Source organism: Micrasema longulum, unplaced genomic scaffold (genome assembly GCF_059751315.1).
Source record: "Micrasema longulum isolate JH-2025_06_02 unplaced genomic scaffold, ASM5975131v1 h1tg000383l, whole genome shotgun sequence".
Classification (NCBI taxonomy): domain Eukaryota; kingdom Metazoa; phylum Arthropoda; class Insecta; order Trichoptera; family Brachycentridae; genus Micrasema; species Micrasema longulum.
This window is the reverse complement of record NW_028277584.1, coordinates 1,412,450-1,429,443: the sequence shown is the minus strand read 5'-3', so window position 1 is coordinate 1,429,443 and position 16,994 is coordinate 1,412,450. Positions and strand designations below refer to the sequence as shown.

Here is a 16,994-nt window from a genome sequence, read left to right as displayed (position 1 = left end):
CTCTTGGTCGCAAGTGCTTTTTAGGACAAAAAAAGTTGGTTGTGTATGTGCAATAAACTTTTGTGAGAAGTGTAGGCCTTAATTTTTAGTTATGCCATAATAACCCACTTGTGGGGTAATATCGCATTTCGACAGTGTTTTTCTTTCTTTAATTATAAAAGTTTTTAAAATATTATTTTTACTTTATTAATAATTAGTCATGCTTAATTAATAAATAAACTATTTTCAACAATAATTTGTATCTGTTTGCTTGGTTAACCGACAGGCACTAAAACATTAACATGGGGTTATTAAATATTCTGACGCACTGCACGTATATTTTTTATTGTTAAAGAAAAAAGAGATATATTTTATTATTGAAGTAAAAGACGAGTGATACTTAAATCCATACATTTGGAATAACCAATGACCCGGTTCATCGTTTGTATAAATACATTGAATTTCATAATAAAGATTTCCCGAGAAGAACCTGTTTCCAAGATGTTGCTAAAGCGATGAAACCGGTCACTCGTTATTCCATATTTGTTAAATTCTTCCTTTGTTGATTTTTCGCTAAGTATTGTCACTAAAGAACTTTCATATTTAAGAAATATAAGTATATTTAATAAGATGATAATTATAAGCACGAATTGACTAATTGCATGAATGAAATTTAGTAGGTTTTTATGTATTGTTATTTTTTGTATTTTAATTATTATTAAAATAAAACATAAATATTTGGGACTTATTACATTTATGCCGAGCAATGCTATGAAACTCCACCCCCGTATTTATGGATCCACTGTTCCACCCCTTCGGGAAAATCCAAATCCTCCTGCCACCCCCAAGTATAAAGACCGGCAGACTCCCTGGGGACCAATCATTCAGTTCTGAACTAACGAGTGATAAGTGTCTGATTACTTTATAATTTTAACTTCGAGTACTTTAAGTAAATTAATTTAATTACACAAGTGTTTAAGTGCTAAGAAAAAAACAGTTTAGTTAAAAAAAACTTCAAAATTCAGCTTAAAATGTCCAATAGTCGGGGGCCATTACCCGACTCCTCCTCTTCACCACCCCTGGGGTACGATTTTGATAATATTTAAAAAATATAATTTATTTATGTCTTTATTTAGTTGACAATTTTATGTTTTATAAAATTAATACATAAAACTACCAACGTAAATAAAAATTATTGTATCTAGGAGTAGATTAGTAAAAATATTATTTGTATTGTTAAAAAAAAACATTAACCACAATGAACAAGTGATATCATTTGATTTCGTAACACATTAAGAGGAAATGCGGTGCAAGAGAAATTTTAAGAATAGGTTTTTGAGCATAGTTTTTCTGTCACTCTCTCGCAGACGCCTCCCCATATTGTACGAAAAAGACAACTGCACGCGGGACTTATTATGCCTAACTAAAATCGACATAATCGCAGTATCTTTGTCCTTTTTTGGATGGTCCCAGCTCATAAGAAACAATTTATCAAAAAAGCAAAAAGATAGAGACAAGCTAATGATAAATATCTATAGTGTGTAAAAAAAACACTTCTCTAATGCCATAATCCAGAGAGAAAATACGGGAATATGTTCATATGAAGAAAAGTCAGACCGCGTTAACTTAATTTGTCCGATGAGAAAAATAAATGTAGGTGTTCTAACATCTTGCTTTAAATGTCAAAATATTATTGAATACATATATTTTTCATCTTCTTCAAATCCTAAATATTTCATTTATGAGGAACTTCAGCCCTACGGGAAATTGGATGCAATAAATGTTTTCTTGCGCGCGGTAAAAATTGGAGCATAAAATTGTACGGCAACCTTTCCTGAAATGTACAAAAAAAAAACATTTTGATAAAAACGAACTACTTTGAACGACATCACTGGTTCATATCAATAAACCAATGAAGAGAGAGTTATGGAAGATTTCCGTCTTGCTCGCCGCGAATGGACCAGTGGGCAGAACTGATCGAGAATAAGTGGAAGAGAACCTCTGACGTCACACGCGGAGTTATTTCAGAAATTTAAAACTTTAAAAAAATCGTAGCGCTGATAATATGATATGTAAAAATTGAAAAAAAAATTGACTTAGTTTAATAGTCTACTGACAAATAAAATACGTATAAAAACACTGAATTTCCTCATTACGTTAATAAAGATTATATAATTATTTCTATCTTGCTTTCTGTAGTTTTTCAGTTGAAAATAAAATAAGACCCGAAATAAGTACTTTGAATTTTTTTGCATATTAATTTTATGATTTTTTAAAAATCTTTACTTGTGTATTATTTGTTTATGTAGTTAAGACACTCAAAAACATTCATGATTGTGTTATTATTCAAATAGGATGATTAATACATGCATCTCTAACATCATAAATGTCACCAAAAGTTGATTTAAAGGCCTTTAAAAAAAATAAAAAATAATTTAAATAAGCTAAATGGAAAGATCTATTTCTGATCTTATCTACCTATCTATCTACCTTGTTGTATCATTTTTTTGTGTATACATAGAAAAATCCTCAATGCAAAACCACCTTAATATTATCTTTATAGAACTGTTGACAAAATATTTTTAAATGTAAGCAATAATAAATAAAATAAAAATATGACTTTGATATAATTATGTACACTTTTTAGTGATTTATTATGCAATAATATCGACGTTACATAATAACCTATGCGTATTTGGATAATAATGATAATTGATAATTTGGTAGGTAGATATCCTTATTTTGTGTCCCGCAACTAATTCTGCCCAATATTTCATGTTTTGTGTGGGTATCAGATATTTTAGTTACTCTGATTGTTAATTTTGTGTATTAGGTATTTGACATGTTAATTTTGATCTAAAAACAGGAACTTCAATGTGGATAGGGTGTATAAAGGTTATGTGTCCTACCACAGGTCCGGAGGGTACTCTCGTGGCGGCGGAGGAGGCGGCGGGGGCGACCTGTCGGCCGAAGAGCTGGGTGCTCTGCCCTCCTGCGCCTACGCCCGCCCGCTCCCGCCCCTCTGTCGCCCCCTGCACGCACACCCAGGTTCGGTCATTACAACAATTCTACGGTCATTTAAATTCTGATTACGTTATAATGAAATGCTTTACCAGATCATTAAGTATTTCACTCAGCATTATTAGTCTAATTTTTTTCATCTAGCAATATAATGTTCTTCACTTTGGAATGTAATGTTTTTTACCCAGCAAAATAAAGTTTTTCATCTAGAATAAACTTTTTTATACCTTAGAGTGTAAAGTTTTTCACACAGGAATATACTGTGTTTTACTTTAGACCACCGGTATCCAACCTGGGAGGCTCGCCTCCAAGGGGAGGCGCAGACTATTGGCAGGGGAGGCGCCAAATTAAAAAAAAAAGCTATAGAATTAGCATGCGATAAACAAAAATTTCAAAATGAAACCTTAATTCAATTTTGAATGAATCTTAGCGGAGAGTATGAATATTTGTATTGCAAAGAAATGCAGGTACTTCTACCGTTTGTAACGTCTTATTTATGCGAAATGGGCTATTCGGCACGGGCTGCAATGAAAACCAAATATCGAGCCAGGTTAGTAGTCGAAAAGGAGATAGGAGTGGCCCTCTCCACATTGTACCAATAAACGACAACAACCCTCGCATTCAACTTTTAGATTATGTACCATCCTCCAAAATAAATATACATGAACGTATATGTTATAGCATAACCTTGTTATTTTTATTCTGTTGATTGTAATTTACAGTTTTTTTGATGTAATGAAGTTATATATATAAAATTAAAAGATAGGGAGGAGCGGAAATTATTTTTTTCAAGGAGGCGTAGTAGTATAAAGGTTGGAAACCGCTGTTTTATAGAGTATATTTTTTCCCCAAAAGTTAAACTATTTTGAATGCTGGCTTTAGGCAGGTATGATATTAATATTACATGTATTTTATAGCTTAATAACAAACCAAACAAAATTTGATATGGAAAATGATAATTTTTTTTTTAGATTCCCTTAACAGCGAGGGTGTGGGCGGCGGAGCAGGGCCGGACTACTACGGGGGCGCCCCGTACAGGGTGCAGAGGGCGGCCGCTAACATCCGCGAGAGGAAACGGATGCTGAGGTCCGCCCCTAATGGGTATATCAATACTTTAGATTACTTCTTGACCCGTTATTTTATTTAACACTTTTTGTTAAAATCTGTTAATTTTTATTTTTTAAGTAATAATGTATTTAAAAAAAACGGTAATAATTACTTGTGTTCAAAAGCGTAGTCTTCCTTCTTTACCACGTTTATTGGTTTCTGAGAAAGATTATGTTTTTAAGAAGCTATTTCCCCAAACATTCAGCTTAAACGTTTCATATTTTAAATTTAACTTGGTTTACATAATACGATTTTACCTATTTATAATTTTAATCTATTTTTATTATAGCTAGGTATATAAATATATTTATTGTTAGTTTATGTAATTGACTTGCACATGTAAATTTTAAAACATCTTTACTAAGTTTATTGACTCCGAATTTCTGCAAGTTTATTGACTCAACAGTTCCGCATAGTTTTCATCTCTTTAAAAAAAATAGTTAATTAAGGTTTAAAACCGACTTTAAGATAAGATTTTTATTTATAAATAAATATTTATCAATCATAATATAACTAATGTTAGTGAATATTAGTATATAACCACTTAAGCTAGGGTTTCCTAGCAGAGCGGCGCCCGTATCTTAACAGCCGTAGTGAAAGAAGATGAGGTGGACAGCCGTCGTAACGGTGACTAGAGAGTGGTTTCCTAGGAAAACGATGTTCATAACACCGTTAAAAAATAAAACCACTCTCTAGTCACCACTACGACGGCTGTCCACCGCATCACCGTTCACTACGGCCGTTAAGATACGGGCACCGCTGTCCTAGGAAACCCTAGCTTTACCGACTTTTTATGTTTACAAGTTTCGAGAAGTACCCGCTCTTCGTCAGGACAATTATTACACCAACATGGAAATACTAAAATACACTTTCATTTCCACAGTAGTATACAACAATAGCATTTACGAAAAAAAAAATTACATGCAGAGTTAAAAGGGATGCAAACACGCACTGAACATGCACTAAAAATTAGGATAATAATATTAAGCGGTATGTCGGGGAATGGGTGGGGGTGGTGGAATATTACTAATCTAATTTTTAGTGCATGTTTGGACGAGGTGGTTTTTGCATCACCTTTACCTCTGGGTGTAATTTGTGAATTTTTTCGTAAATGCTAAATATACATACTACGGTGATGGTAAAGTGTATTTTAGTATTTGCATGTTGGTGTAGTGGTTGTCCTGACGAAGAGACGGGTACGTCTCGAAACCGCTAGACATAAAAAGTCGGTTAGTGGCTATATACTAACTACTAAAATTAGTTAAAATGTTTGAAACATAAATAAATCATAAAATACATTGTGATACATAAAGTTAAGAAAATATAATTCGTAAAATATTGTATTAATTATGATGTATAGTGTTTACAATATTTACATTAAATACATTTACATTCATTCCGTTGCGTCTTCCAAACATTCATTGATTTAGTAATATGTACATCTTATTAGATATAGTTAGTAACATATGTTTAGCATATTTTTGTTAGGGTATTATGGCGAATCGTTTTTTTGTTTATACTTTTAATGGACACACATGCAAGTAACAATTATTTTTGTGTTTTTAGCAGTATCAACTCGGCCTTCGACGAACTGCGGATTCACGTTCCGACCTTTCCATATGAGAAAAGGCTGAGCAAGATTGACACGTTGCGATTGGCTATAGCATACATCGCGTTATTGAGAGAAGTAAGTTTTAAAACAAAATATTTAATGAGTAAGTTCAACCCCACGTAAAATTGGATAAAAAATGTTTTCTTACGCGCGGTAAAAACTAGAGCATTAAATTGTACGGCAAAGTTTCTTGAACATGTATGAAAAAAGTAATCAAAAATATTTAAATAAAAACGAACTACTTTGAATACGTCACTAGTTCATATGAGTCAACCAATGATTAGAGAATCGTGAAAGATTTGCGGTTTACGGTAAGTCAATGGACCAATCGGTAGAACTGACCGAGAAGAAGCGGAAGAGAACTTAAAACGTCATGCGCGGAGTACAAAACTTTAAAAAATCATAGCGCTGATAATACAATACATTATTTAAATATTTTTAATTGGCTTAGTTTAATAGTCTGTCAACAAAAAATAATATTTAAAAAACACGAGCTCCCGGATTGTTCTAAAAACAATTAATATTCACTTAAAAAAGAAATAGTCACATAAAAAAGAAATAGTCACATAAAAAAGAAATAGTCACATAAAAAAGAAATAGTCACATAAAAAAGACATGGAATATTTTTCACTACGGGAAATTAATAAAATATATTTTCTTACACGTTGGTGGGGAAAACTAGTTTTCCCTGCAGATGCAGGGCGCGAGGGGGCGAAGTCCTAAGGCATCTTTGATAATATTGAACGGAGTGGACTGTAATGAAATTCAATGAAAATAAATTAGTATCCTAGTAGCGATGCAGTATGCGGTGTCAATCGTCAATCACAACCTTTTGCAAGAAAGATGAGCTAGGAAGGGAAGCCGCTAACCTGATCCGATCTCTCTCGTCCTGCAGCATGTGATTGGATCCGACACTTGACACTAAGGAAAGCCTTCTGCAGCGAGCTTCTGGCACCACACCGGCGCGATTGGATGGACAATAAATAAAAAGCGGTGCGGCAAATCATAAATGTAGTAGCGAATGAACACTAGTGTTCTAGTTGTGGCGGGTTATGAAGGAATACTGAGGTAGGGTAAACAAGGTTGTAGGTAGATTGGATGTTGAAATTGTGACAATAATTGATACTGCATACTGACATAATACACGCGCAACCATGCTCCCTACCTCGGAGGGGATGATTTGATTAACTTCGAAAAATAAAGAACTAAATATATTCAAAATAAGTACAATGTACGATTTATTTTGCATGCACTTAAAGTCCATTTCAATCATTAATAAAACTTGCTTATGTGTGCGTAGCAAAAAGTTCAAATATAAATCATTCATATGTGCGTGCAAGCAAAAATTGTATGCTTACTTGGTTCACAGACAGGCATTTACATATTAACCTAGGCTTATTAAACATCCGAACGCATTGTACTACCTGTGTTTTTTTAAGTTATTGTTTATTTACTTATTTATTTCTGGTTTATTAAGTTAGTTCATAACATTTTAAGAACTAATATAAACTTTTAATAATATTACAATTTTTTTATTAAAATTTCTCAATTATATATTTTTTCAAATTAATTTTAAATATTTCATTTTTTTCTATTTCTTTTATTTCTTCAGGTAACTCATTGTACAGCTTCAATCCCTTGTACAATGAGTTTTGAGATTCTGTTTTTTTCCTCATTGGTAATCTTATCTTTTTTTACCCCTTGTTTCATATGTATTGTGTCGTGTGTCGACCACACTTTTTGCGGACGCGGCGACTCACAAAACTCCATTTACACATGAACGCCCGTGAAAATTTTAGAATTTACAAATTACATACTACCTAACATAAAATATAGCCAATTATTTTTTTACAGGTTTTAGAAGCCGATTATGATCCACTGACGTATGTTGAGAAATGTTTGCGAGGCGAAATCAAACCGGAACGGGCACATTGGAATACTAGTGGTAAATATATTTTTCTTCCCGCTTTAAAAACCAATTGTATGAAAAATATTTATCTCTTTTCAATAACAGAGCATTTTACATTATATCTAATCATTATTAACCCTTTATGGCATCATGTTATAGTTTTGTTACGAACCATTTCAGTGCTTACTATTTTTTGAGATAATGGAAGATATATGGTTAGGTTCCGTGTCAAAATTCTAAGAACAATCTAATATGTTTATTCAATACATCTTTATATATACAATTCTTCTGTACGTGTGTTGTCACTGGACTCCTCCTAAACGGCATAACCGATTAACGTGCGGTTTTCAGCGAAATGTAGATCTTTGCGCTGCGCGTGTTCGTAGATATTTTTTTTTTAATCGAATCAGTAAAAAAAATAGGAGCATAAATAATTTTTCCATCGACCTACCAGGGTTGCATTCGACGAGAATGTGTATAAAAAAATGGAAGAATGTTGTTTTTTTGAGTTTAAAAAAAGTTTGTTTTTGAATGTTGACAAACAACATTCGCTTTTTATGGATTCCAATCAGATTCTTTCCTTACATTCCATATAATTTCTTCCCATTTATTTATTTTTACTGTATTTTTGGTAAAACTAAAATAATATTAACTGGCATTCAACCCATTTTTGAAAATAGCATTCATGAATAAAGTACACCACTGTTAGTGAGAAGAGCCGAGTCTGACGTTTTCAAAAAGTATTATATATTTGAAAATTAATTATTTATATTTTCGAATTCAACCATAAACAAGTACCTACTTAAATTCAATATTGAAATATAAATAATTTTTAGTTTTGGAATTCAATAATTAACAAGTACCTCGGTACCTACTTAACCATTAAAAGTCATTTTCCAAGCTGATAGTAGGAAAGCAGACGTTCGGGCAGGACAACGTCAGTCGGGTCCGCTAGTATCCTATATATTAAAAATAATTTAAAAGTGTATTAAATAAATACAATTTAAATTTGTTTACAAAATAAATAGTAATCTTTTGATAAAAATAATGATTTTTTAATAATAAATACTAACTCACCAGTTCGTCGGTACTAAATTAAACTCTCACACTTTTTTGAAAAAAGCATCCAATTTCATTTGCTTTGATTGTTGCTTCCTTTCTTGCAGAATCATGGCAACAACTACAAATATTTTTATATTCTATTAAATTTAATAATAATAAAATAAAAAATATGATCATACCTTTTTATTTTTCTTAAAAACAAAAAGAAAACTTTTTCGGAAACAATTTCACACACACAATAGGCGGCTCGCGTACACAGTAGAATAAAACAACGTGTAAAAGTGTGTCTGCTATTAGAATCACGGCGCCTACTGTCGTCTGGTGTCGGTCGAACCGGGGAATCCCACGCCGGCACCAACCGGCGTACTTGTAAATCAGCGTAAATTGAACCGGCGCAAAACGACGTTTACCTGTATTGACAAAAATATTTATACCTGATATTTTTAGTGCCTACATATTTTTCGCTCAGTTAAAACAAGCAAAAGGATTTGTTTTTTTTGCTTTTATTTTTCTTTAACAATTGAGAATACTTTGAGACATTGTAATACAATGTGTCAAAAATTCACATTCCAATTTTCTACAATTAAAAAAAAATATTATGGAAAATTAAAAAAAAATTAAATAAATAGGTGTTTCTTTATTTGCAGAAAGCCATTAAAACACCCGGTATTTTTTATTTTATAGAGGTTGAGTTGAAAATGGTTCATTATCATCATCATTCCCTTTCCGCACCCAATGGTGCATAGGGCACTGCATTGCAATATCAATGTATCTTGATCGTTTTTGTTACGGGAAGGTAAGATGATCAGTCTTACGCTTTAGGTGCCAGTTCAGGGACTATGAAATATTCTAGTGTAAAAACATAATTTCAATTAAATATTTCATGTCAACCATGTCGGAAATCGAACCCGAGACCTCTTTTGCATCGTAAGCTAATGCGCTAACCACTACAACAAAGGCCGACAGATTAATAGGTACAGAAAAAGGGTCAATACAGAAATATAAACAAAATGTAGCAAACGTAAAAACCGTCACACCGTGTTCCCTTAGGAGTAGGCAGAGAGTATAGAACGCCATATCTTTGCATTCAAACCTCGATCAGAAATAGGTTCTTCAAAAAACTTATGTTTTATACTCCTGATAAGAGATTGACAATCAACAATATTTTGAGTAGGTACCTAGGTTCAAATGTTTATAGACTTATGGAGGTTGAGAATTACTGCAATAAAGAGGTGAGAAGAAATATGGAAGTCTAGGCATTTACAGGGCGTATGACCTGTCATTAGCTTTTTTAAATATTTTTTTTCTATTTTTTTATATGGGAGGTGCATTATTTTTTTTATCTTGTTAATATGATACACAAGGTTCAATTTCAACAGAAAGATTTTTCTGCATTTATTTAATCTTTTAATTTAGCTTAAAATGTTAGGAACGGGAAGGATATTCTAATGTGGGCCAATCAGAAACTTCTCAGCATTTGCTCATGTGGAAAGAAACTCAAGAGGACTCAGTGTTAGAGACGTCCACCGTCCTCGGCGAGTGAAACGTGAATGATTCAACATTTTTTATCTGACTTTTTTGTATGAAGATTTGTATAGGATTTTTACACCTTTAAAATGGCGACAGTTAATACGATATAATGACCCAACCAAACTTATTATAAAAAACAAGATATTGAGACTTAGAAGAAGATTTAAGCATTACGATAAATTACAAAATAAGGCCGTACCATATTTACAAATACGTTAAACATCTATTTAAATGTTGACTGTTTTAAGTGATTTTATGATCTTTGAGAATTTTTTTCACTAACTTACAAGATAAAAATAAAAAAACAAAAGATATTGAGCCCTAGAAGAAAGTTCAATTTTTGACGAAGTATTTTTAAAATTTGGCTAGAACTACTTTAAATAAGTACTTTAAATATCCCATCAAAATATCACATTTTGGCATTTTTCAGGCCACTCCCCCTTAAGTCTGAAAGGGTGTGTTTATATGTGTGCCTGTATATATATGTGGCTGTATATATAAAATATATACATTATGTTGCTAATAAAAATGAATATGTTGTGAAATAAAAAATATTTAAAAAAATATATTCTCAACAATATTTTTAATGCGTCCAAAAGTCTGAAGACATGTATTGGACTTTAATAAGTTTCTTTTTTGGATGAAAAAATATAAAAAAACAAAAGATCGAGATCGATTGAGCCCAATAAGAAAATTTAAGTTTCGACAAAGTATTTTTTTAAATTTGGCTAGGGCTACAACAAATACTTAAAATACCCCATCAAAATATCACATTTAAGCATTTTTCAGGCCACTCCCCCTTAAAACTCTTCAGGAGAAGCTGGCCTGTTGACAGTAGTCAACAGGCCTTCCGTTCCACTAGAAGAGTGTTCGACATTTTGTTCCCTTTTGATCACTGTACACATTGTGTATCATTCACCATTATACAGCAATAACAAACCATCATGCCGTTTCCCCGTAGGGACCGTAGGTATGGGCAAAGAGGATAGAACGGCACTTTGCTCGACCTTTTTTATTATTTTATATTTGCTAAATGAGGAACTTCAGTCCTACGGGAAACTTGGATACAAACAGTGTTTTCTTGCGCGGGGTAAAAATTAAAGCATTAAATTGTACGACAAAGTTCCTTGAAAATGTACGGAAAAAATAATAAAAAATATTTTAATAAAAACGTACTACTTTAAATGACGTCACTGGTTCATATGAATCAACCTATGATCTGAAAACTATGAAAGATTTCCGGTCTGCTGGTCGTTTCTGGACCAATGGGAAGAACTGAATGAGAATAAGCGGAAATGAACCTCTGACGTTACACGCGAAGTTATTTCAGAAATACAAAACTTTAAAAAATCGGAGCGCTGATAATACAGTATGAAAAATTAAAAAAAAAAATAGCTTAGTTTAATAGTCTATTAACAAAAAAAAAACCACTAAACTTCTTCATTATGATATACTCAAATTTTCGCAGCCATTTTCTTTTAGTCGTTAAATAACTGTGTTAGAAAATGCGAAACAAGTTGTAGTAGGGTGAGATTCGAACCTCGGACCTCCGGATCCGGAGTCCACGCCACTTCACACGCGAACACAATTCGTCTCAAATCTCTTGTGTCCCGTGTCCGTGATGAATGAAGAATACAATTATGTACCTATGTGAAATTAAACCAAAATCCTGGACGAGTATTTTAATCTCGATAGCTACTCTAAAAAAAGAAACCGAGTGGAGATAAGTCTGCCTCGTAGTGTAGGTACTGGTTGGTACGTTTGCCTACCATGCTTCGTCCCAGGTTTGTTTCCTGGTAAGGTCGATATGATATGTAGATTTAAACATGTTGAAAGTATTAATCGAAATGTTTTTTTTGCAGATTTAACGGCAAGGTTGTCCTGGATCAATTGGGAAAATTTAGGAGTCAATCCGAATAGAAGAAGTGTTCTTACCACATTAGCTTTATCAGCTGATTCCATGCAACTTGGACATCATTCATAGTATAAAATTTAACCTATTTTATTAAATAATCTGTGTACATAATCAAATCTGCATTAAGTGTTCCACTTCAAAGGTATTTCATGTCCAGGTTTATAATCAATGTGTATTAATTTGTACATCTACGGCAATAAAATAACAATACTGCGTTTCTTCCACTACGCAGCCGCATCGGGTAAGGTTGTAATCGAAATGTCATTGACCTTGAACTTCTGAAGCAACAACCCGAAATTTTGTCTCTTTGCTTTAGTTTTCTTTCGATATTTGTTGGTAGTAGTGGTGTCGCGATCATGGTTGACATAAAAATCGAGCAGCGAATAACCTCCTGAAATTGTGTTTGAAATAATCACCCACGGAATGCTCACAAATGTTAAAAGAGGTGTTCGGTGATAACGTTATCTCACGAGCGCGAGTTTTTAAATGGCGCGTGGAATCAAGGGTGTTATCATAACTGACTGGGTGCCTGAGGGTCAAACAGTTGATCAGAAATACGTCCTAATCAATCTAAGAGAAAGATGAAAAAGGAAAGACTGGATTTGTGGAAGAACAAGTCATGGATTCTGCATCAAGACAGCGTGTCAGCTTACAATACTCTATCTGTGAAGCTGTTTTTAGCGGATAAGCGCATTCCGTCATCATGAGGTCTCGGAACGTAGACTTCTACCTGTTTCCAAAAGTAAAAAGTTCACCGAAGGGAATGCATTGTCAATCTGTTGAAAAAATATATAAAAGCAAAAACGGTAGAGTTGTTGAAGAGGCTGAAAACTGATGAGCTACACAGCTACAGCATTGTTTTGAACAATAGAAGACACTTATGAAGCGGTCTGTAGATACGAGTAGGCGTGGAGAGTATTGAAGCGGATATAAGTTAAATAATATTAGTTTATTTATAATAAATCACATATCTCACTCGAGTCCCTATATTCAATTGCTGCAGTACGTTGACTAAACTACATAATATTATGATTTCAAATTTAGAAACAAAAATTCGAGAAATCATATTGTTTAATTAAACATGTAATGTTACTGTGGATTAATGTAGTTATATAATATTATATAAAACGAAATACAACGTTATAATTGAACGTAGTTATACAGAAAGCAGCCAGCCATAAAAAAAAGTGAAACTGAGATAATAGCACTTTTGTGAAAAGGGTGAATAATTGAATCTACACAACAGTTGGAATGTTTTTGACTTTTGATAAATGATAAACAATGAGTACATTCCTTTTTTTGATGTAACGAACAAGAATTTAATTACGTATTTGACCAGTTTTTATGATTTTTAAAATACCGCAAGATTATTCTAGTGCTGTGGGTGTTTTCTGCAAATTGAGAAATGCCGATTTTGTGATCGACACTATTTTCAGAAGGTGATTATAATAGTTTTTTGTACGAAAGCAATCTAGCAGCTTTTAGCAGAACATAGAATAGACCTTACTGCATCCGATAACACTAAAATCTCATATTTTCAAAATTGTGGAATTGCTTTCTGCATAACTACGTTCAATTATAACTATAAATTATTATAGTACCTACGTATCAATGCAACTATGCAACAAAAATACTGGTGTTATAGCTTATTAAAAATAATAAAAAAATTGTAAATAAGCTTTTGTGCAATAAAACTAGTTGTAATTTTTGTCAATCGAATGTAATTAAAATAAAACTCTTTAATAAAATTGTTTACTGTAAATTTTATATAAACTGTAATGTTATGTTTATATATTGCAGTGAAGGGATAAATGTGACCTAAATCCTTAGTTATAATAATAAAAATACTTTATAGTTTTATTCCACTTTTATTTATAATTATTTTGTAATTTTTTTACCAGTGAACGGGTTTCGTCGTGACCGACATCGTCAGACTAGCGGGAGACTAAACAAATTTCTATGTTACATACAAGTGCAAGCAGGGGTTGTAAATCATGATTTTATATAATTATGTAAATAAAAGAATTTAAATTAAAATCATTTAAGTATATGGTAATAACAATTATAAGAATATAAGTTTTGTTTGAATGTATGTAATAAAAACTGGTGTAAAATATATAATTTTATGAAGTTTTATAATGAAAATGTATTTGAATTACATGTATTTAAATTGAATTAAAACTATAACAGGGGCCGCTGGTTGGTAGTTCCATCGACAGCTATGTCTCCGGGCCCGGGGGGGTAATTAAGTGATTCTCTGAAAGTAAAAATTCCCGGCAGTTAATTCTTATCGATTAGTTTCATTGTTTGTATTTTAATGGATACAATAATGGAGAATGCACGTGTGTTACTTGATCGTTTAATATTATTTTATCAGGGCAATGTTTTAAGCGGTTTATTTCTAAAATTTCAAGTTTATCTAATTTTTGGCCTTTGCTGCATGTGTGAAGGAATTGAACATTTGTATTTTTATCAAAAACATGATTTGACTCAATAAGGTGGTTCGCAAACGTGGAGTTTTCCTTGTTATTTCTCCAACTTTAGAAGTGTTCGTTAATCCTAGTTTTTAATAGAAATTTGTTTAGTCTCCCACCAGTCTGACGATGTCGGTCACGACGAAACCCGGTCACTGGTAACAAATTTATAAAATAATTATAAATAAAAGTGGAATAAAACTACAAAGTATTTTTATTATTATAATTAAAATGCAGTTCCACCAAGAAATGTCAGTAGAAAAACTCAATAAATCCTTAGTTATGAACGCAATATATAACTTATGTTTTATTAGCGATTATTATATTTTTGTGTACAGTGTATAGCAAATATATTACAAATGGAAAAAAAAGAGTTATAACTATTAAAGTAAACACAAAAGTACCCACAAACATACAAGTGGAATGTATTGTCAGATTTGAAAAATAAAATAAAAGCAAGTTGTTGCCGACACGCGCGCGCGCCCGCACCAGAAGGGCACGGACGGCCACTTGGCTAACGTAAATTTCGCCGATCCTGACTATGCTGCCAGTTCTTGGATCCGGGCTGTAAATCTGGACCCGAGACGGTGCGTCACTAGCAGCGCTAGGACCGTGCACCTAGCCCCAGCCCCGCTTCGCGCAGCGTTCCCCGGCCCTTGGTGGGGGGGCGGGGGTGTACTAGCGTTGCTAAGAGCGGGCTGCGGTCAGGGAGCGCTGCGCAGACGGCACCGTCCCTTTTTGAAAAGTCGAGCGCCCTCACCCTGCTTCAGCTCGTAAATCTGCGGCGCAGGACCTCGTTACTTAGGTCCGTAGAATAAACCCCGTCCTGAGCCTTGCTTACACAGTGCGTGCAAACAAGAGGTACCTTCGGCAAGGCTCTTTGACGAGGATCATTTAGAACTGCAGGGTGAAGACGCTCAACGATCTTTAGGTTCGGAGCAGAGCGGGCGGAGGTGACGATTGACTATGGTAAGTAAAACGCAGAGTAGAGAAAAACTTTAATATTTATTTTGCCAAAGTTGCACCGTGTCACAGTCGGTCACCAAAATATGGACATTTCAAAAGTTTTCTTATTTTTGGTTACACAGTACAACATAGAGAAAAAAATGTACAAATATAAATACATGTAAAAATGTTTCTAGTCGATCAACAATGTCTAGCTCATGTCCAACTTATAAGGTGGAAAAAACTTTCCTTTATTATCACGTTGGCCCAGGAGACTAGATTTCATGGGTTTTTACCTGCAGAAAAATTTAAAAAATCGCGGAATTCGTTCGTGTAAAATCAGGTAAATGAAAAAAGTAAAATGTTTCAATTTCCTCAAACAGAGTTCGCGAAGCCAAAGTATAGTGCAAATTCCAGGTGGATACTTTGAAAGCGGAATTTGAAAACGCGGCGGTATCAGAGTTAGGTGTCCTTTCAACGGACCGTTCTAAAAAAATGTATGAAAACTTAAATGTCAAAAATGTGTGCATTTTTTATGCCGAATTGTCGATAATTACTCTTATTAGCTCGATCGAGCTTCGGGGGCGCCAGCCGCCGCCCTCTCCGTGTTGAACTGACCGAATTTGTAAATTCGCGCTTCCGGCCCCCAATCAGCTGAAATTTTGCGAGGCAACGGCGGACGCCCTCCTCGCCGGATTTCGCCGCGGAAATCACCAATGATCATGGATTCGAGTTCTTTACCCGATTTTCTAGGCCCGGCATTTCGGCGAGTCGAAAATGGCGGAAAAATTCCAATTTAAAATTAAAAATTGAAAGTTCCTTTTAAAAATCTTGCAACCCTGAATGATTCAAAATAAAAACACAAACAAAATTAAAATCGGAGTGCGTCGGACTTTACAAAGTTCAAATATTAAATTGCTGGAAAAATTTTCCGAAAAAGGTATGAATGTAAATTACAACAAGATTTTAATGGGATTACAACTTTCGAATAATGTCTCCTACATTGTACACAAAATAGTCAATATAATTGATTAATATAAATTCACATATAAAAAATTGGTGTCCGACACACAAGTAAAGCAAATAATATGTAATTGACAGTAAAGTAGGAAAAATAATACATAAAAGTAAAGCAAAAAATATTTACAATGCAGTCACCTAAATTGCAAGTTGCAAGAAAAGAATCCAAGAAAGATTTTTTTCTCAATTGGTATGGGTGTTGTGGTGTATTTTTAATTACCTCCTTCCATATCCCCCATATCCCACCTGCTGACAAGCCTCAAAATAGAGGCTTAGCGGGTTATTTCTTTTTAAAAAAAATAAAAAAATTCATACGTTAGATATATAAATACTGATAATGATGAACTAGTGACCTATTGCCTTAAATAAAACCTAATTAAAGCCAATTAATTGGATCAAAAAAATTGACAGATTTTGAAA

General features: G+C 33.4%; 1 protein-coding gene across 2 annotated transcripts; it reads left to right on the top strand.

Moving 5' to 3' along the window:
* Nucleotides 1-877: 877 nt before the first annotated feature.
* Nucleotides 878-15,011, top strand: Fer2 (basic helix-loop-helix domain-containing Fer2). 2 transcript variants are annotated; one of them, XM_088225763.1, is made up of 6 exons: nt 878-1,063; nt 2,894-3,027; nt 3,972-4,086; nt 5,674-5,794; nt 7,574-7,664; nt 12,083-15,011. In XM_088225763.1, the coding sequence occupies exons 1-6, from the start codon at nt 1,011-1,013 to the stop codon at nt 12,202-12,204; spliced, it is 636 nt and encodes a 211-aa protein (XP_088081889.1). In that variant the 5' UTR covers nt 878-1,010; the 3' UTR covers nt 12,205-15,011. The 2 variants fall into 2 exon arrangements, with proteins under 2 accessions (XP_088081889.1, XP_088081888.1); XM_088225762.1 differs by having other exon boundaries at nt 3,972-4,101.
* Nucleotides 15,012-16,994: the final 1,983 nt, after the last annotated feature.